Source organism: Idiotropiscis lumnitzeri, chromosome 4, assembly GCF_059441095.1.
Source record: "Idiotropiscis lumnitzeri isolate Australia: NSW breed Sydney's pygmy pipehorse chromosome 4, RoL_Ilum_1.0, whole genome shotgun sequence".
NCBI lineage: Eukaryota > Metazoa > Chordata > Actinopteri > Syngnathiformes > Syngnathidae > Idiotropiscis > Idiotropiscis lumnitzeri.
In genome coordinates, this window is record NC_142394.1 from 25190310 (window position 1) to 25211324 (window position 21015).

The window sequence follows — 21015 nt, forward strand, 5'->3', positions numbered from 1 at the left end:
TGAGTTGAGCATGCATACAACTCAACGTCAGCTGTTGAAATGAATGGAAATGCCATTCATCCATTCCAGCACCCTGAAAAATGCCGACGTAAATTGGAGTTTTTAAAAAAATATATATATAAATAAAAGGCACTCGTCGGAATTGTATTATACAAAAACATGTAATGCTCACATAATTCCGTACAATTTGAGGAATAAAGCGGCAGGTGAATCGCGATTTAATGATTCCTGATGTATGTGCCATGGTCAACAGGGGGCAGTATAAAGCAGACATAAAAGCAGGTTCAAAGAAGAGTTATAAAACTAAGTGACTCGCTTGCAAAAAAAATCTGTAACTGCTGTTATTCACGACAAATGATATTTTTGTGACTGTTTTCATTTGTGAAAGTATTATTATCATCTAAAAGTGTAATTTACATCAATGCTAAGTTTTGTGAAATATTTCATTTGGTGCCGAATCGACGTGCCGAATTCCCACAGGTAAGCACATTGAGCACGTCTGCTCTTTTCCTGCAACTGCAAGATGCATTTTCCAGCATTGCGCAAGCGAGCACAGACGTAAATAAAGCGAGGCAGCTCCAGTATTGTGACGTACTGACTGATTAGTGTTCTTATCGAGGACTCATCAAAGGCCTCGTGTGGATGGGGACCACCCAGTGTGGACAGACACCGTATACAGTCTCAATCCAGGCAATTTAGACAATAAAAACTGAACTAATAATTATATACATGGGTTTATTCCATGTATTGATTCATTAATTAATTTGATACTTTTATTTTTATTTGAAAAAATGATTTCACATCTTTAGTTCAAATACATCTACTGTAAACGTTTTAATTTGTGTTCTAATTTTCTGTTAATTCATATTACACTATACGTAAAGTGCTTTGTTACAACTTCAGCTGTTGTGAAATGTACTATATAGTTGTATTGCATTGTATTGTAGATCTGTACCACATCATCTCAGAACAAAACACCCCGCTTAAGTTACCTTGCAAACCAACACTAAGTGTACTGTAGAAATTTTGAGAATTGTTAAAAATGCCTGTTAAGTAGACTCACTTTAGATCGTATTCAATGATCAAAGAAAGCTATTAGAACAGTCTTTGAATTAAAATATTGAAATTAATATTTAATTAATTTAAAATTTACATTTAATTAATTAATATTAAAATAAATTCACATTTGGTGATTTTGTATTAATTCCACGATGGTATTCAAGTAAATATCTGTTACAAGCTTCACAAAAAATAGTAGTTGAACATTTTGATTTTTCGTAATTAATTGCAGATTCAATTGGTGATTAAGTAATAAAAAAAAATTGCTTGAGTTGCACTTGGTCAAGAGGAACTTGGCCAAATAATTTGTTTTAATCAAATGTCAACAACTATTTATTTCCATGAAGACAATTATTTATTTAATTATTTCATGTTTTCTTTATGAATTGAAAAACAACTACAGTAAACGTGTTTTCAATTTTTCTTTGGGATGGGGGGTGTATGCGTGAGTGGAGTAATGTCGCCCTCTTGTGAACGTAAGTGGCACAACAGCAGAAAGTCCATTGACGTCAGTTTCTATAAATGCTCATTTCGCAGTGAAGTTGAAATAGTGCAACCTACAAACGTCATCATGCGTCTCTTCGCCTTCCTATGGAGCCTCAATCTTGACCATTTCAGGATTTAAGGATTGGGCGTTTCCGTTCACTTCATTGACGCCGATGAATTAAAAAAAAAAAAAAGGGGGCGTGGAGGAGTCGGGAAGACGGTTGCGAGGAATCCACCAAAACACATTCGACCCAAACGATTCCAGTGTGGACTCTGTCTTCTTGGAGGAGCACAAACTGTTGCTGGTGAGTTTATTTTGTGCGTAGCTTCAACTTTGAAAATAACAGTAACCAAAAAACAAAACAAAAAAACCCAAAAACATAAACAACGTTTGTTTCGCTTTTGGGCTGTTTAAGCTAGGAGGAGTCTGACGAAAAAGTAACCATGTTTCGTTTCCACTCGCTTAAATGTTGCCATTTAACGTCATTTTAGTCACCAACGGAGATTTTCACCCATTTAACGAATTGCACGAAGCGACCCGGCCTCGAGGCGCTTATGAAGTACGACCTCAAGCGCTAGCGATGAAAATAAAGTTGTCTTAAAATACGGGGAAATTTTCTTTACTGGGGCATTTATTTTGCTTGTATGTATCTATTTGAAAAAAAAAATAATTGTTTGGTTTAAATTGACGTTATCGTTAAGAATGTTTCAACCCTCTTTTTTCCCCTCCCATTAGTTTCCCAGGAAGGAGTAACCGGAAGTCACACAAAGTCATCATGTCCGGTCAGTACACTAACTTAAGTCATTTCTTTTCACGCAGTTTAACACAAATTCCCTGGTCCTGTCACACCACTTTTTGTGTCCCAATGTTAGTGGTTGTTGTAACATTCCATCAGCATACCAAGTTTCCGGTGGCTGTTTTTTTCCAGGTTACACCCATCAGGCGCCCTACCCAGTGCCGCCGCACCAGGGGGGCCAATCGGTGGCCCCCTACCCAGCATTTCAGGGCAGCTATGGGGACCCCGTTCAAGCCCCCGCTCCCGGCTTCAACATGAACTACAACCAAGGTGCACCTCCTGTTATGTTTCAACCGGGACCCATGGGGGCGGCCCCCGCTTACGGCGGGTCGCCCGGGGGTGTTACGCCTGCGCCTGCTCCTGTGGTTGCCGTCGGGGTCCCGCCAGGACTAGAATACCTCACTCAGGTAAGTCCATTTTTTTCAAAATGTTTCAGTTTGTATTCAGTATTTTTACTTGTTTGATAACAATTAAATAAATAAAAAAATCTCGATCAAAGGTGTGGTCTGCCTGCCTACATGGTGCCGCTCTCTGCCCTTTGAACGACGCGCCGTGGAGGGTTGTGTAAAAGTGAGAATTTTATAGGTCATGTGTTGTGCCAAAAGCTTGTTTGTTTCCTTGTTAGATCGACCAGATACTGATCCACCAGAAAGTGGAACTCCTGGAAGGTAGGCCGCTCTGGCGCCGCCTGGTTTAAAGCCGCCGCGCGCTAACCGCTTGTCGTTTGCTAGCATTCATCGGCTTTGAGACCAACAACCAGTACGAGATCAAGAACAGCCTGGGCCAGAAGATCTACAAAGCGAAGGAGAAGAACGACTGCTGCACGCGCAACTGCTGTGGCTCGCTGCGCAGCTTTGACATGAAGATCAAAGACAACAGCGACCGCGAGGTCATCCGCCTCATCAGGCCCTTCCGCTGCGTTTCGTGCTGGTGTCCGTGCTGCTTGCAGGAGGTCTGTTTTCCTTCATATGTTTTGCTGCTCCAATCGGATTTTAGCTTTTGTGTCGCCGTGTCAGTCTTAGTCTGCCCTGCCTAGCGCTGTCGCAATCTGATTGGTGATCAGATATTTTGGTCAACCTTTCGCTGTTCACTCAATTTTCATGCAACTCAAATCCAGTCCAGTTTCCGAAACCCGCCGTGCCTTGCAGAATGAAAAGCCGAGCAACTGGTTTGTCTGGACACAAGGTCGCTTGTGCTCTCCTCAGACTGCGGGGCTGTTGTTTGCGCTCGTAATTGGAGTCATGCCTCTTCCGTGATGTTTGCTCACACGGCGTCCCAACGGAGCCGTTCGGGCGCCACGTGTATGCGACAATCGGCAACAATCTAGTGTCAGTGACTCACCTGCCAATTGATCCTTGCGTATTCAGTTTACTTCAAAAGTATGAGAAGAATATTATTAATTATAATATTTAGAGGCGGCACGGTGGGTGACTGGTTAGCACATCCGCCTCACAGTTTAGAGGTGCAGGGTTCGATTCCGGCTCCGGCGTTCCTATGTGGAGTTTGCATGTTCTTCCTGTGCCTGCGTGGGTTTTCTCCGGGTACTCCGGTTTCCTACCGCTTCCAAAAAACCTGCACAATAGGGTGAGTGACACTCTAAATCAGGGGTGGACAAACTTTTTGATTGGCGGGCCACAATGGGTTCTAAAATTTGACAGGGGGGCCGGACCGGGAGCAGATGGATGGAGTGTTTTGGTAACCTCACCTCATTGGGAAAAAAAAAAATATTTTATTTTAAATGAAAGTGAACAAAAGCATTACAACAACATATATGTCTTTGAAAAACCACAGTATTTAGAAAATAAAACATTAATAAGGTTTATTCATTGAATTTTTTTTCCAAGTTCGGCAGGCCCGATTAAAACATTTAACGGGCCGCATGTGGCCCCCGGGCCGTAGTTTGCCCACGCCTGCTCTAAATTGTCTCTAGATGTGATTGTGAGCGCGGATGGTTTGTTCGTCTTTGTGTACCCTGTGATTGGCTGGAAACCAGTCCGGGGTGTACATGCATTTTTTTTTTTTGTGACTTGCCAGACCAAATGGTTTCGTAGACTTCAACATTCATTCTGCTGCTGACATCATGAGTTCCATCATCCATAAAGACTAGTTTAACCGCTCCAGGAGCAGCCATGCATGCCCAAGCCATTCCATGACCCCCCCGCCCCCCTTGTGTGTGTGCGACCCGCAGATGGAGGTGCAGGCGCCGCCAGGGACCACCGTGGGCTTCGTCAAACAGGACTGGCACCCGTTCCTCCCGCGCTTCTCCATCCAGGGGCCCAACAAGGAGACCCTGATGAAGTTGGAGGGGCCTTGCTTCGCCTGCAACTGCTGCGGGGACGTCAACTTTGAGGTCACACAAGCGGCAACGCCTTTAAGTTTAAGATGTAGCCCTTTTTTCTTTTGTAATTAATAAATAATATAATAAACTGTTAAATTGCACCTATTTTTATGTAAAAATGCAACTTTTTACGAGGTGACTTTTAATTATTATTATATAATTAACTCATTCACTACTAGCCGAGAAAATAAAAAAATGGATCTTTGACGTGTTTATCCGTCAATGGTAGTAAACAAGTCAATTAGCGATTTCTTTTTTTTTTTTTGTGGAAAAAGTGCAATTTTTCACATTTGTTCGGAGTGGAGAGTGACTCCAAAAAAAAATTCCAAATGATCCTCATACAAAAATTCTGCTTTTTAAAAAAAAAATCTTGTACAATTGTATTTTGTGTTTTGGATGTGCAGTTGACGGGCAAAGACGGCGGTCAGGCGATCGGTCGCATCAGCAAGCAGTGGAGCGGTCTCTTGAAGGAAGTCTTCACCGACACGGACAACTTCGGCATCCAGTTCCCTCTGGACCTGGACGTGAAGATGAAAGCCGTCCTCCTGGGCGCCTGCTTCCTCATCGTACGTTTGCTTCCTGTCTCTCTCATTGGTTCAAAACGCAACGCTGATTGCTTCTCTTTTTTATTTTTATTTTTTTGCTGTCCCCTTTTGACAGGATTTCATGTTCTTTGAGAAGGTGGGCGAGGCCAACCAGCGCAGCTCCGTCTTCTCCTAAAACGGCAAATGAAGAGGCAAGCATTTTCGTCCGCCCGCCACTGAAAAAAACTCCAGTAGGAAGTTTCGCTTTGTGTGTGTTTGGTGGAATATTTCTACATTTCTATTGAAATAGTCCAAATGTGCTTTCCCTGTTCGGTGGACTGCACGTAAATAAACACAGATTTGCAGACCATTGGCAGGAAAAAAAAAAATCTAATCCTACTCTCTTAAAATGGCTTTTTGTGAAAAAACATTTTCTTTTCTTTAATGTGTTTTTCATTTTGGGAAACCCGACTCTATGTGATAGACTTCCGGGCTCAGTCCGAATGTGTGCAAATTGTAAATAGTGCGCCTTGCCATGCATTTGCTTCCACTGAACTTGTGCCAGTCATCCAGCGGTGCCTGCAAAACCCAACGCCGCAGTTCTCTTTTGCGAATGTGCCAGCTTCCAATGAGCGTGCCTGATTGTTTAACCACTCCAAGAAATGTTACCAAATGTTGACGCTACCTCTGATCCAACACAGTCACTTTTCTACGCCCCTGTTCGACGTTTGTGACATTTTTAATCAGGATGAATATAAAAAAAAAAATTTAAACACTGTGTGCTACAAGACCAATGTCATATATCTACATTAAAGCGTAGGCTTTTACAATGTCTTACGCTGTTGTTTTTATGTGTTCCCTATAGACAGACAGCACATTCCTTAAAGGGGAAGTCCACCTCAAATATACTTTTGCCATAAAATGTCCCACGTGCCTTTACTAGTTTAAACATGGTATACTGATTAATATTGCGTTTGGAGAATATGAGTTAAGCACTAAAATCCACCCATTTTTGCCATCTCAGGTCGGCGGCCATTTTGTCACTTCTGTCAACTGAAAGTGACATCACAGGTGCTCAGGTAAGGAGCAATCTCGGCTCACCTGTTTTCAGAAGCTGAGCCATGAGCAACTGTGATGTCATTTTTAGTCGACAGGAGTGACAAAATGGCCGTCCTTAAAACGGATAAAAATGTATGGATTTTGCTGCTTAACTCATATTCCACAAACGCAATATCAAACAGAATATTGTTAAAAAAAATTTTGGGGGGGGGTTGACTTCCCCTGTAATTATTGACAGTAATTGTTCTTTAGCTGAAATATACTTTTTGTCTTATAATAATACAGCACCACAATAAAAACAACCTAAAATCATGAGTGCGTCAATTATTATTAATACATTGTATAAGAGCCTTTTGCCAATAAAAGAGCACCTAATCTTCTCTAATGTTTCACAAGATGGGAGAATACAGAAAAAGAATCTTTGACCAGTCCTCTCCTATTTAGTCCCCTTCACAGGTTTCCAATGGGGTTGAGGTCTGGGGACAGACATGGCCATGGGCGGAGCTTGATTCTGTGTCTGGTCAACCATTTCTACCATTTTCAGAATGAGAGTGAATAGTAGTCGAAAACATTAAAGATGCTGGACATCCTCCAAAATCAATTTATTTAACAGAATATACACAGGAAATATGAACAAAGGTCCCATCAATAGTCATTTATGTATATTAAAAATACTAAAATAAAGTGTAAGAACCAGTGAGTGTCTTTCAAAAAGTGACAATGCAGTTTTACACGCGCCTTTCACCGCTAAGCGCCGCTCGCTCCCTCTCGCCCGAAGCCGATCGGTCGTCGCGTGACCAGCGGATCAAGTAGCGGCTGGCCAGCTGCAGGTTCCACTGGTACCTGGACAGGATCCGCAGGCAGTCCTCGCGCGAGCACAGACTCAGCGAGTAGAGCTGCTCCAACTGGGGATGGGGTGCAACATTCTGGTTAGGGTTAACGTGAACTGCCGCAAAAGACGCGGCGGCAAAGATCTTGTCCTAGATGGCATTCCTTTTTTTTTTTTGGGGGGGGGGGAATCAAAGTCAAGGAAAATTTGATTACTTGCCTTGAGTTGTTGCTCTGCTCGCAACGGGTTCCATTCATTGCGCTGCAGTGCGTTGTGAGCCTCCTCGATGGTCACGCCGTGCACGGCCTCCATCACCTGAAGACAACACAACAGGAAGACTGCAGTACGCGTTTGGGTTCTTGACAAACGAGACGACAAAGTTGTAATCTGACGAGAAATAATAAAAAAGGAATATTGTGTTTTGTTTTGTTTTTTATTGGACAATGTTGGAATTTTATGAGAAATATGTATTTAATAAAATAATTCTAATCTACATTTCTTGGCAAAAAAAAAAAGGGATGGGTTACCTGCGAGATGAGCGAGTCTCTGGCGTAGTGCACGGGAGACGACTTCTCCCTCTCGCGAAGCCGCTCTCTTCCGTCCACTTGCTCATCCAGCTGAGGTGTGGAACGCGCCAGCTGGGACATTTTGGCCAGGTTGGTGCCACCGGCCGGCGGAGGTGGCGGCGGCCACGAGGAGCCCGGGACCGGGTGCATGGTGGGCCTCCTCTGAGGCTTCCAGTTGCCGCGCTTGAGGTTAGGCGGTGGTGGGCGGGGAGGCGGCAGGACGCTGGCCTCGCTGAAGCGCCGGGTATCCTGCTGCATCACCACGCTGCGGGCCGCCATCACCGGAATCGCCGGCCTGCCCGCGACGGCTGGCGGAGGCGCCCGCGACTGTCGGCCGCTCAACACTGACTCCAGGCTTCGGGAAATACCTGCGGACGGCACCCATCAGGACATACTGGACGCCGCTACGGAGTTCTGATTCAACTTTGCCTTACAAAAGATTACATGTATTTATTTGAGGGGGGAAAAAAAGTTTGGCCGATGCCATCTGTCATGATGGAATGAACTAAGTTGAACCCACATCAGAAGGTCATCATTGCCAAGTTAATTACGTGGATGGCACATGAATGGGGCGAGGGCGTCCATCGGATGGGAGCGCATGCATTATTTGAGTAAATGCGGCACCTGACATTTTGAGCAGATTGGATGCCTCCTTCTCCCTGGCTTGCCTCCCGATGCCACAGCTTCTGCACAGAAGAAGTCAGTAAGAAAAAACGCCGTCCCCCGAATATAGGTGATTCCCCCAATGTATTGCGGCGACTGACTCGTCGAGGTTTTCAGGCGATCCCCAGCTGCGATCCATATGGACGTCCCCGTGCGCCGCGTGGTGGAGGCTGCCTTTCACCGGCGCCGAGATGAAATTGAAGACGGGGTTGGGTGCCGAGTTGGCGGGGCCGACCACAACGGGAGGGACCAGCGCCGGTGCCGGAATGGGTGGCACGATGACGCTCGGAGGGAACCAGCCCACGCTGAGCGTCCTCTGGTTCTGGCCACGCCACTCGCTGAGCTCCAGGCTGCAGAGCGGACAATGAATCAGCTCAGTCATTTTTTTTTTTCATTATTCTTGTCTCAGACAAATGCAATTGAGCGAGACATGGCGGAATGGAGGCGGGGGCCGACAATTTTTATGAATAAGGCCGGGGGGGTCGAGGCCGGAACGGTACTGAGATTGCGGGGGACTGACCGTCAAAAACAGGGTCAAGTGCCCAGCTCTGGAGGTGACGAACACCGTCACCCCTTGACCTTTTCAAACCTCGATCACCTTTTGCTCACCTCGCCTCTGTTAGCGACGGCTTTACAGACGCCATGCGGACTTTCGGCGAGTTACCCGTGCTCGACGACGGTCACGAGGTCGCCGGGCGCCAGCGCCAGCTTCCTGGCTTCGGCGAACTCCCGACCGGCCTGGACCTCCATGGGCTTGGCCTCCGTCACCATGGCGATGAGCTGCGCAAAGTCGGGCCGCTCGGTCGGCTCGCACGCCCAGCACTTCCTCATGACGGCGTACAGCTCCTGGGGCGAGTCGGGCGGCTTCTCCAGCCGCTCGCCCTCGCGCTCCACGCGCCATAGTATCTGCAATTCGCACGTACGCTCAGTTGGCGTTCCCGTAAAGTGCTCACCCAGCCGGCCCGGCTACCCGCTTACCTGCCGTCCCGACAGGCCGAACCACGGCTCCTCACAGTACGTGAACATCTCCCACAGCGTTACACCGAACATCCACACGTCCGATGCATGCGAGAAGGAGCCCACGCGGAGACTCTCCGGAGCACACCTGGCAGGCACAAAAATATATGAATAGCGAGGCAACCAGGGCGTCAAGTTTCCAAAGAGTGACCAAGATCAAAGGGAGAAAAGCCAAATATTACGCAAGCTAGGTGGCGCGATCATCCACACGAGCGCTCACCACGCAAAGGGAATGCGCCTATGCGCCGACATGACATAATGGTCGGCGTCATGGCTCAGGCCCCTCATGAGGCCGAAATCGCCAATCTTCACCATCTCCCTGGACGCCAGCAGGACGTTGCGGGCCGCCAGGTCCCTGTGGATGAAGCGCCGCGTCTCCAGGTAGTCCATGCCCGCCGCGATCTGGCAGGCGAAGAGCCACAAGCGCGCCAACGGGTACTCGAACTGCCGCGAGCGCAGCGTGTCGTACAACGAGCCCAGCGAGGCCAGCTCGGTGACCTGCGGGGAGCGCGGGAGGCTCATCGGCACGGAGATGGCAAGGTGGGGGGGTAGGCGGGGGTCCGCTTACCATTTTGAGGGGCTGCGTGAGCACCACGCCGTAAAGTCGGATGATGTGCGGGTGGTCCAGCGACTGCATGCTGGTGACTTCTTGTAAAAAGTCCGTCAAGGTTTCCGCATGGCGGGACATGCTGCTCCGTAAGGATTTCACTGCCACGGGCAGCTGCAACACAACAGGCAGGATGACAAAACAAAATAACGTTTTCTTCTTTTATTTTTTTTTTTGCATTCATTTTGAATTCTTTATCATTTTATTTGGAGTTTGAGTGTTTGTAAATAATGTATTATTTTTTTTTCTTTTTTTTAATAAATGTCATTTTACAGTTTTTCTTTGTTTACTATTTGATGAATATTTGATTGAAACTTTTTTTTTATTGTTTAAGATGTGTTTTCAATGTATGTATTTGTTTAATATTTTAATTTCTTTCATTTTATTTCATAATATTCTTATTCTGTTTATTTAAACTGATTTTATAGAATGTTGTGTTGTGCGTTATATCTATTTTTTTATTTTACAATGTGCTTTGTATTTTGCTTTGGCTTCATGTCATAATGCACTTTCATTTTTGCTCATTCATTTTACTCGCAGATGTCTTTATTTATTTAATTTATATTAGTTGGGTTTTCATCTCACTGGGTTAAGTTTTTGTTTTAAAATTATTTTGTTCTTTTTTTTCATGATTTTATCATTTTTCTTGGTATCATTTTTATCAAAAGCCTCAAAACACGCCGGCGTAGCCAGAAAATCTTTAGCAGGACGGTCAGGATGACACAACACCTCATTGAAGGGTGGCCATTAGTGCGCGTGTGTGTGTGTGTGTGTAACGTTCCTTAACAAATCCTCCACAGCCATGAAATAAAATTCATACATATCCAGAACAATCCTCATCACACTCGCAATCAAGCAGGAACAAGTCAAAGTAAAAAGGAACAATTTACTGAGCTTAAGAGTGTGACAAGGTGTGGCCACATAGCTCTGCCTCTGCCTGAACTCACAACAAATCCTTGGAGTGTAAATTGTTACAAGGTGAGCGTATAGCTGTCATTATCTCCATATTTGCATTTGTGTTGTCTTACGACTCTTCCAGTGGGCGTGTGCCACTCCCCCTTCTTGACCACCCCGAAAGAGCCCGAGCCCAGCCTGTCGCCGAGAACCAGCTCGCTGTCCTGAATGAGGCTGGGGAGCGCTCGGCCGCCGCCTTCCAGGTTGGGCTCGCCGCCTCCATCGGGACCGCGACCGCTCGGCCCCTGCAATGCGCAGATGTCACAGCGGATCAGGTTCAGAGTTCATCCGCCGTGAGAGCAGTTGCGTTTTTTTTTTTTTCATATAGTCATACCTTGGGCACCCACGAGCGACCGCTTCGGGATGTCTTGTGGCGTTTTAGTGCGTCCCATAATCTTCTTTGGGCTTTGGTCATAAATAAATAAATAAATAATTGCCATGTCAAGATTGTTTTATTAGCATCAAATATTACTGCTATGCAGTGAAAAATGAAAACTATGAGCAGTTGATTCAAATACATTGGCCAACTATCACACAATGTTATATCAAACGCAATTGGGAACAAAAAAAAGTACGATATTGGGTTGTTCTATGATCTGAGCAAAACTTTTGATATAGTGACTCATGAGCTAGTGTGGAATTTTCTCGGATCAGCATTTTTTTTTTGGGGACAACAGATCTCAATATGTACATGCAAGTAAAGCTGACTCACGGCTTCAAAGAGTGACCCGTTTGCGTTCCTCAGGGCTCATTGTTAAGCCCTGTTTTGTTTTAACTGTGTTATTGATTGGTCCTTTCACGTCACAGTAGCATTTTTCTAGCAACAAATGTTGATGCTGTCCATTGAAAACCAAGAAAGTAGACTAGCAACATATCCGTATTATGAGCCGAATATCTTCTCCGACAGCACACTTGTAGTTGTCGAGGATGTTGTTACCGTCCAATGAAATCCAACAGAGTGCAAGTTTCAATGTCAACGTTGTTATGAATATCAAAATGGAGATGCGACAATATGAGACTCACCGGGTTTGCTGATACCGATGTGCTCCAGGTCAGCCTCCTTGACGTAGGCAAAGTGCTCGATGCGAGTGATGTTCAGGCCGTCGCGGACGCGCAGGTAGAACTTCTCCAGCTGTACGTCGGCCAGGAGTTGATACAACCATTGCGTGTCCTGCTCCATCGGCGGGCGCTCGCACCGCAACCAGGCAGCCGGCGGACAATAATGAAGGTCTTCTGCAACAGTTTCACAGAAATTTGTCTAGGGTTGTTTTTCCCCCTCCCACCTTCCTTGTTTTTCTTCTCATTTGAGAACTGTAAAAGGTGACCCAGCAAACTGTATCCTTGTGTTGGTCATTGTTTTTCTGTCTCTAGGATGGGTTTGTGTCTTTTCCATTATGTTGCACCCAGTGGTACAATGACAAACTATTCTGATTCCGAAGCCGCTCAATCTGCCTCCAAATATGCCAAGTTGTCAGCATGGTGTGCAAAAATGAACAGGAACTAGCAAAGTGAGTGCCTGTGATGCTAACGTTTATGTGCACAGTGATGAATCGTTAACCGGCTTGGCTACTGAAAACACTTTTGATGCCTTGGGAGCGCAGTCCGTAACGTCAACACATTGGTCATTTAGCATCCATCCATTCATTCATTTTGACAGTCATCACTTGTCCTGACTTTGGGCAGGATGCACCCAGGACTGGTCGCCAGCCAATCGCAGGACATTAATGACAAACAAGCATTGGCACTCACATCTTTGGACATTTGAATTTAGTTTTTTAATGGGTGGACATGACCAGATAGACCACAGACAAGCTTGAAATAAAAGAAGTTCAAATGTGTGGAATAAAATATCTACATTCGTTTTTCATCATTTTTTTCATTGAATTCTTATCAATTTAACAACATATTTGAACGGCTAAATTAGTGCACAGAATATCACCCAGACCCCCAGAACAATAATGCAGACGTGCTAAACACTAAACCCTGATTTACCATATTTTAAAACATTTAAAAAAAATACATTTTTTTTTAATTATAGATATTACATATGTTTTCTATTATTTCTAAATAATCAAATGATTCTTGATAATAAAACGTCTTCATGTCGGAGCATATAAAGGAATGTGCATAGCAGTGCAATTAGCTGTTAGTAACTGCTACAATTCATTAGAAATGAACGATATTCAGTTTTCTAGATATCTTTCCAGTGTGATTTGTGTGAAACTTACTGTAAACGACGAATGTTGTTGACAGCTCGTTGTCACCCCCCCACACACACCTTGACGCCAGACGACATGTTCCCCCCTCCCCACCCCACAAATCTGTGGAAAGTCCTCAAAAGGTGTCACAATACCACAAAATCCGTCTTTTCTTCCACAAAGAGTGAAAAAAATGCCAAACGTCGCTTAGAGCCTTTTTCAGTTCCACTTTGGAGCAAGTCAACAACGAGCGAGTGAGACTCGAGGATCGTACCTGTCCGGGCGGCTTTTTTTTTTTTTTCATTTCCGGGATTGGGCACGCCTTTTTCCGGTCGTGCCATACCTGAATCGACAGGCAAACGATATATATATTTATATATAAATAAAAAAAAATCAAGGCAAATATCACTCGAACAAGATTTTAGATTTTAAAAGTATCTAAAAGCAACGTAATACATATTTGAAAGTTATACCACTGGAACAAGCTGACGTATTAAAAGTTCAAATGTGCAGATAAATAAATAAATACCATTGTGTCTTTCTTTCTTTCACTATTTAAACAGAACTATTATATATACATTGCAACATTATAAAAATTAAATGGATGGATAATTTTCTTAGATTTCTGCAATATTACAATATTGTCCATCCAGCATGCTGGGGCCTATCCCAGAAGTCTCTGGGTAGTAGGCGGAGTACACCCTTAAATGGTTGCCACACAATTGCAGGGGCAAATATAGACAAACAAACTTTCTCACCACTCACAATCACACCTGGAGGACAACTCGGTGATTAATCAACCTACCTTGAATGACTTTGGAATGTGGGAGGAAACCAGAGTACCCGCAGAAAACCCGTGCAGGGACGGGGAAAACATGCAAACTCCACACAGGAAGGCTGGAGCCCGGAATCAAAATAATAAAATAATGAAATGCCATTGGAAAAAAAATAACATTTTGGATATACATTTAGCCGTCACCACTGCATTAGTCATGATGATAATTACCATTACTGCAGTTTGCCTCATTTAAGACAATTCAACAAAACACGATTTAATTATTGATCATACCAAAATAAAACCCCCCCAAACATTTTATTGGAAAAAATAAACATATTACCACTGTCATGTTTTCCAGACAAGTGTTAAGTATTCACCTGTATTAATGGATAATGTGTTCGCTAAAAAATAAGTATTGCGGTAGCTTCATGAATATCACTTGGCTTTTGAAAAGTGCTCTGGTGAAGTTTTGTGTTTCTCAAGAGTTTCTCTCTCTCCACAGCGGCTGCTGCGTAACAGGTTCAGCAAGATTTTTTTTTTTTTTGCAGCCTCTGACGTGTTTGTCAGCAAGTAGCCAGTCTCGCTTGAACTTTGCACTTCCTGCCACAGTCGCTCCTCCCCCCTGACAGGATGATGTTTTTGCTGATCTTTATAGTGAGGAAAAAGGCGATAACAAGCATTTACAATAGGGGTGGGGACCATCCAGCCCGTAGGTCTAAAATAATTTATTATTTTAGAATGTTGTAGGCCCATAGGTTGTATTGCGCAACTCTGTTATTTCCAGGACTGGATGAGCAATTTTTGGGAGTCACAGGAAGTGTAGTTACACCTGATACTTCCAGTGTAGAAATTGTTTTTAATTTCTCTTTCACGAGTCGGTGACTGGCTTGCTGTGGAATTTAAGATGTTGTCTGAGAAATATGATGTGCCATAACATAATTCTCTACCAGCGGAACAGGCGGTGAACCTTTTTCCATTACAGTTCATGTAAAGTTCATGAAAATTGCGACACAGTAATTTGACAAACGTTTAGTGATATAAATCATGAGTATTTCACAACAAATGTAGCTGTCGTTTAAGTAGTTTTACCTCGTGGTACGTCATCACGCAGCGACAATAATTATTATCTTCATTCGTGGTAAACTGAGATTTCAAAAAGGGATTAAATCCCTGAATAGGTGTATTTGATATTTTAGTAACAATTCTACGCCGCTATTGATTACAAAGCGCATATTTCTGGGCTTTAGTATTGTACAAAGAGTTTGGGTAATTAACGAACGTCTCAAATAACTATTATTAATGAATTATTCGGAATTAATTATTATTATACAAATATTTTCTTGTTATTTTCGGAAAATATACAACAGTATATTAAAACAGGACGTATTCAAAAATCTAAAACAATAGTGTAAAGGTTGTTTTGGACGTTGTTCGTGCGTCCTCTTGTGGTAACAGAATGACATCTTCTGGACGAATAAACCCCGCCCTCTTTAGTAATTCTATCCGAAACGTCATCACACGGCGACAATGATTCGGCAACACAAACAAACATTCTGTTCTGTTGAGGGATTGTTTTCACTTTTTTTTTATTTTTACGCACAAAGCAAGATTTTATGTTCAACCAAGCGGACGTTTATATTGGAAAAATGAATCCATAAGTGATCTTGTTGCTCGAAAACACGTGTGGCTGTAGTGTCGCAGACGCTCAACGATGTCCAAACGATTTGAAATCAAATTCCCGGCGGAATGTGAAAGTCTCCCCGATGGCTTCTGGTCAGCCGTGGACGTGTGGATAAAGAAACCCCACGTCGTCAACAAGCGCCTGTGCGGCGTCCAGGAGACCGAGAGTGTGGAAGGCGATGAAGAAGAAGCGCTGCGGTTGTTGCCGCAGGATGTTGTAGCTTTGCTCAGCGGCAGCGGCACCCATGGCACTCACCGAACATGTCTGTCCTCTCATGCCAGGACGTTTATCCCCAAAGTTGACATATATGGTACACGCAAACAGAAAGAGCTCGTTGTCAAAGGTAAAAGCTGGTGTCGAAGGCTAAGCGAAACTGCAAACACTTGTCTTGTTCTCGACTTCTGGTCGTTGTCTCATATTCCTGTCTTGGTATCCAGTCTACTTGTTGCCTTCTTTTAGTTTCTTGCTTGTCTTTGTCATCTTTTTCTTGCCTTCGTCCAATTAAAAATTGTCTTCCAATTGACTTTTTATCGTCGTACATTCTTGTCCTTCTTCTTTTAATTTTTTTTTGTTTTGCTGTCTTGTCCCCTTGGGGATTTATTGCTTGTCTTCATGTTATATTCTTCTTGTCTTATTATCTTGTTGCTTTTTGTCATCTTGTTATCTTTTGACTTCCTCGCATCATCTCATCTTTGTCATAGACTTGGATGGACAGCAGGTGACGTTTGTTCCCTTCGAGGAGTCAGAAGCGGGCCAGGTGTTAGTGAAGAAAAACAACATTTACAGCATCAAGCTGTGCCTGGTGGACTCTGGCCAATGGTGAGTGGCCATGTTTTCATCACACTCCACTGCAGAGAGTATTGAACATCTATGAAGGCCTCCCGCCGGTATTTTAAGTCTTTGTTGTGCATATTATGACTTTTAAATGGAAAAATTGGGGCTTCCCCCAAAGTAGTAGCTGAATGTTGCTGCTGATCATGACTGTTAGGGCTTTGGAGCTGCTCGTGCAGACAGCGGAGGCGTGGTACTCAGACGGCGTGGCCTACCCCAAGCTGGCCTGGCTGGAGGGCGACCTGCTGCCCAAGCTGCTGCGCTGGGCCGTCGCGTGCAAGAGCAGCCACTTCCCCAACACCTTGTCGCTACTGCCCGTCGAGAAGTACAGCCTGGTGTACCAAAAGCTCAAGGACAAGTACAAGGCCATGGTGAAGGTGAGTGCAAGAACAACAACAAAAATGTATCTTTTTTTTTTTTTTTTAATTGAAACTTTGGCAAAGGATTGAAACTTTAGCTAAGGCAGTTGAGAATCGATTCTCATTTATAATGCCACAATGGCTGCAGACAGCAACAAAAGTATCAAGGTGCAATTTTGTCCCCAAAAATATTTAGTCAAGATAAAGAGAGAGGAAAAAAAAAATCCTGCAGTGAGAGTTGAAAAAAAAAAAACACTAAAGTCGCCATATTTTTAGAATATTATAATGCTGTGACAAAAAAAAAGTTTGTTTTACAAATTTCTCGGGTGTTTTTAGGTGTGGCCCGAGGTGACGGATCCGGAGAAATTTGTTTACGAGGACGTCGCCATCGCAACATATCTCCTGGTGGGTGCTCCTTTTCATTTCCATGGATGGGACTTGAGCGTTAGTTTTACAAATGCTGCCCCTGCCACAGGTGCTTTGGTCCGAGGAGCGGGCAGAACTCGACGTGGAGGCCCGCCAGTCGTTCGTGGACTTGGGCTGCGGAAACGGACTCCTGGTGCACATCCTCACCAACGAAGGGGTGAGTCACATATTTCACACGTTTCATTTTTGGGCCACAGTAAATCTTTAGTTTCTGAAATTACAACTCTGGTCCCTGAAAAAGCGTTTTTATATTCCTTGACTCATTACGCTAAGGATTTTTTTTTTTTTTTTTAGTCCATGGACAACAGGTGTGGGCAAACTATGGCCCGGGGGCCACATGCGGTCCGTTAAACGTTTTAATCCGGCCCGCCAAACTTGAAAAAAATTGAATGAATAAACCTTGTTAATGTTTTATTTTCTAAATACTGTGGCGTGTCAAAGACAGATATTTTGCTGTAATGCTTCTGTTCATTTTCATTTAAAATTAAATGTTTTTTTTTTTTTTTCTCCGATGAGGTGAGGTTACCAAAACACTCCATCCATCTGCTCCAAGTCCGGCCCCTCTTTTAAATTTTAAAAACCATTGTGGCCCACCAATCAAAAAGTTTGCCCACCTATGATATTTCACCATAAAAACGGCTTTGTCTTGTGAGGTTTCATTCCATTTAAAACCTTTATTTGTGCGCATTTTTTCATGTCATGTTACAAAATGATTCCTGTAATTTTGTTATTATTAACTAACTAGATTATTTTTGTGCTTTTAATTTCTCCCATAAAATATGACATTTTTCTTGTAAAGTTTAAAAAAAAATTCCTCATGATTTAAGGACTTTTTTCTACTGCATATGACTGAATTCCTTTAAATATAATTTTATTCTATCTGAATTTTATCCTTGTAAAATGTGATTTTTCTTTTTTAAACAAAAGGTTTTTTCTTCTGACTTTTTCTGTAATTTGGGTATTTTTTATTCCTCTTGACTTACATTTCGATGTATTTTTTTCTCATGTTATGTCTTTTCTGTTGTAAAATGCAACTGCAACTGGTCTTGTAAAATGTTGGCTTTTGCTTTCCAATCTTTGGAATATTTCTCATAAAATTTGGCTTTTTTCTGTAAATTTCGGACTTTTGCCTCGTAAAATCAGGATTTAAGTTTTGATGCATTTTTTTTCTTATTTTACAACTTTATTCTGCTCAAGTGACATCATCCCTGAGAGCATTGCGACTTTATTGTAATATAATTGGCACGTTTTTTTTTTTTTGCAGCACCCTGGAAAGGGCATTGATGTTCGTAAGCGGAAGATCTGGGACATGTACGGCCCACACACTGTCCTGCAGGTGAGCAAATTAAAGGCTATGTGATTGACTGGATCTCATAATGATCATATCCGAAATCAAAGTATCTTGTCAACATATTGATCATTTCATTATGGCAGCGCAAAATGTTGAACAGAGCAGCCCAATGTTTTCCTTGGTTCCATTTCCTGCGTTTTCAGGAGGAAGCAATCACTCCCGGCGAGAACTTCTTGTTCCCGCAAACGGATTGGCTGATCGGGAACCACTCGGACGAGCTGACGCCGTGGATCCCCGTCATGGCGGCCAGGTGAGTCGTTAAGTTTAGGCTTTGGTTAAGAGGGAGGGACTTTTGGATGTCGGTCTGACGCCGTCGGTTTGCTTTGCAGGTCGTCGTACACGTGCCGCTACTTGGTCCTCCCCTGTTGCTTCTTCGACTTTTTCGGAAAGTACCGGCGGCGGAACAGCCAAAAGTCTCAGTACAAGGAATACATCGACTTCATCGAGGAAGTGAGCCAAGTCAGCGGCTTCCACACGCTACAGGACTGCCTCAGGATTCCCTCCACCAAACGGGTGCGGCGGAAAACCTAAAAAAAAAAAAGGCCAATGATATCTTATGGGCATGTTTTTAATTTCAGTTCACACATTGACATATTTTTTTGTCCTGGGTCGTGTGAGGATGCTGGAGCCTCTCTCAGCTGAGTTTGGGCGAAATGCGGAGTACACCCTGAACTAGTCGCCAGCCAGCCGCAGGGCACAGCTTTAAAATATTTTTGCCCGAAATAGATTTTGATTGTTGTTGGTGCAGGTGTGTCTGCTGGGAAAAAGACGGACATATGAGGAGAGCGACGAAACTTCGGCGGAGCATCGGCGAGCCGCTTACATCCAGAGCCGATGCGCTGCATCCGAAGGGGAGGGCGGCCGGGAATCGGGGTTCCGACCTCGCGAGAGGGTAGAAGTGGTGCGCAACTGCATGGCGCTCTCTCGGGACCTGGTGGACGGCGTGGTGCTACGCGTGGCAGAGGCCCTTCTGGGAATGTCCGACGAGCGCCGACCCTCAAGGGACTGGAAGCGAGGAGGTAGACAAACGTCAATGGGGGCGAAAAGGCCAGCCCTAACTCACTTAAATCGTCGGAACTCTTTCTCTCTTTTAGTCCTACGACTTTATTGTCCTACCATTTTGACCCTTATGATGCGAAAATGCAAATTTTTTTTTGCCTTTTGCTTTTAGGCAGCTTGTGTGTAGGCGAGGTGGCGGCGTTGTTGCATCAAGACACGCTCAAGCAGCTCAAGAACGAATGCGGCGGCCTGCAGACGCTCCTCAAGAACAACCATCAAGTTTTTCAAGGTACGTCCCGCACACGGCGCATTCATGGCAAGCATGTGAAATTCGTTTTCATCGTCTTTGGCCTAGCTTTTTATTCTAAAAAAAAATGGTTGACTTCTCGTTATAATCATCTGAGCTTTTTTCTCATAACGCAAACTTTTGTCACATTTTTGTAGCATTGTGACGTTATAGTCGAACCGAAAAAAAGATTACATCTTATATAAAAATGTATTTGGATGTTTTTTATTGATTTTTTAAATTTATTTTGCAAAGGTTGCATCCAATTGCATTATGATATTATTGAATCAGTTTAATCCTCGTCAAATAACTTTGAACATTTTTCCTTGATAATATAAAAATAAAAAAATCGTGGCGCTGCGGTGAATGATGTAGGAGGATGTAGGTCTCCCTTGTGGGTCACCACACGATGATATAATTTTTTTTCTTCTTCAAGTTGCGTGTAATAGCGGGAGGCGCTCCAATTTGTCTTTCAGTGGAAGGTGGACGGGTGAGCATCCGAGACTGGCGAGACACAAAGCCCAGGTGCCCCCACGGCAAGAGGAAGGCGGAGGTGTCCCCTGGCGCCCTTAAAACTCGCCTCTGCTGGTTTGACCGGCATCACCCTCAGGGTTGTCCCCTACTGGCGGAAAAGTGTACCTTCGCTCACGGACTTGAAGAGTTGCGAGAGTCCACCAGACCTGTGAGGAACAAGACAAATGGGCACATTTGAGCTTTGCACCTTCAAATGTGGTTTGACTTTTTTTTTTTTTGCAATATTAGCACCAGGTGCTTTTCCTTCGCTTTCCAGGGTTTTGCTTGCAATGCCCTTTTACTCTCAGGACATTTCGTGCCATTTTTGGAGAAAATACAAATAAACCCTGGTAAAAAATTATGACTTTTTAGTTGTTTGTGAGAGGCGTGGTTTCTTTTTTGCAAAATGAAGACTCAAGAAAATATACATCTCGATTTGCCACTACACAATTCCATCATATGTTTCACTGGTGGAATTTTCTTTTTTGCTTCCAACCCTTTGGGATTAGCGTAGTGGATCTTTTATACATACATTGAAAAATGTCTGATCAAAAAATAAATATATTAAGGGTACGTATTTTGCACATCGTCATTTTTGTCATGTATCTGGTTAGGAAGTGGATGGTTCTATGTGCACCCCTCCCCAGTAGCACTGATGATAAATTAATTGCGGCTCCTCCCGGCATTGAAGTTG

At 43.7% G+C, this 21015-nt stretch overlaps 3 protein-coding genes across 4 annotated transcripts; 2 read left to right on the forward strand and 1 right to left on the reverse strand.

Moving 5' to 3' along the window:
• The first annotated feature begins 1644 nt into the window (after nucleotides 1-1644).
• Nucleotides 1645-6575, forward strand: LOC148338764 (phospholipid scramblase 2-like). The gene is made up of 8 exons (XM_088294951.1): nucleotides 1645-1850; nucleotides 2282-2328; nucleotides 2475-2749; nucleotides 2968-3010; nucleotides 3074-3294; nucleotides 4531-4692; nucleotides 5085-5246; nucleotides 5341-6575. Exons 2-8 carry the CDS (start codon nucleotides 2322-2324, stop codon nucleotides 5398-5400), a joined length of 930 nt encoding a protein of 309 aa, XP_088151077.1. The 5' UTR covers nucleotides 1645-1850; nucleotides 2282-2321; the 3' UTR covers nucleotides 5401-6575.
• A 264-nt stretch (nucleotides 6576-6839) lies between these two features.
• tnk1 (tyrosine kinase, non-receptor, 1) lies at nucleotides 6840-14392 on the reverse strand. Of its 2 annotated transcripts, none has more exons than XM_088295140.1 (15): nucleotides 14253-14392; nucleotides 13903-13994; nucleotides 13128-13440; nucleotides 11923-12132; nucleotides 11234-11304; nucleotides 10974-11144; nucleotides 9907-10059; nucleotides 9559-9836; nucleotides 9300-9426; nucleotides 8986-9227; nucleotides 8423-8671; nucleotides 8283-8341; nucleotides 7620-8026; nucleotides 7312-7407; nucleotides 6840-7168 (listed from the first exon to the last, which is right to left on the reverse strand). In XM_088295140.1, exons 4-15 carry the CDS (start codon nucleotides 12077-12079, stop codon nucleotides 6992-6994), a joined length of 2187 nt encoding a protein of 728 aa, XP_088151266.1. In that variant the 5' UTR covers nucleotides 12080-12132; nucleotides 13128-13440; nucleotides 13903-13994; nucleotides 14253-14392; the 3' UTR covers nucleotides 6840-6991. The 2 variants fall into 2 exon arrangements, with proteins under 2 accessions (XP_088151266.1, XP_088151265.1); XM_088295139.1 differs by having other exon boundaries at nucleotides 8283-8344.
• A 1008-nt stretch (nucleotides 14393-15400) lies between these two features.
• On the forward strand, nucleotides 15401-20823 carry trmt44 (tRNA methyltransferase 44 homolog). The gene is made up of 11 exons (XM_088292896.1): nucleotides 15401-15899; nucleotides 16258-16375; nucleotides 16545-16764; nucleotides 17083-17151; nucleotides 17222-17329; nucleotides 18437-18508; nucleotides 18667-18773; nucleotides 18853-19036; nucleotides 19272-19542; nucleotides 19695-19811; nucleotides 20285-20823. Exons 1-11 carry the CDS (start codon nucleotides 15587-15589, stop codon nucleotides 20518-20520), a joined length of 1815 nt encoding a protein of 604 aa, XP_088149022.1. The 5' UTR covers nucleotides 15401-15586; the 3' UTR covers nucleotides 20521-20823.
• Nucleotides 20824-21015: the final 192 nt, after the last annotated feature.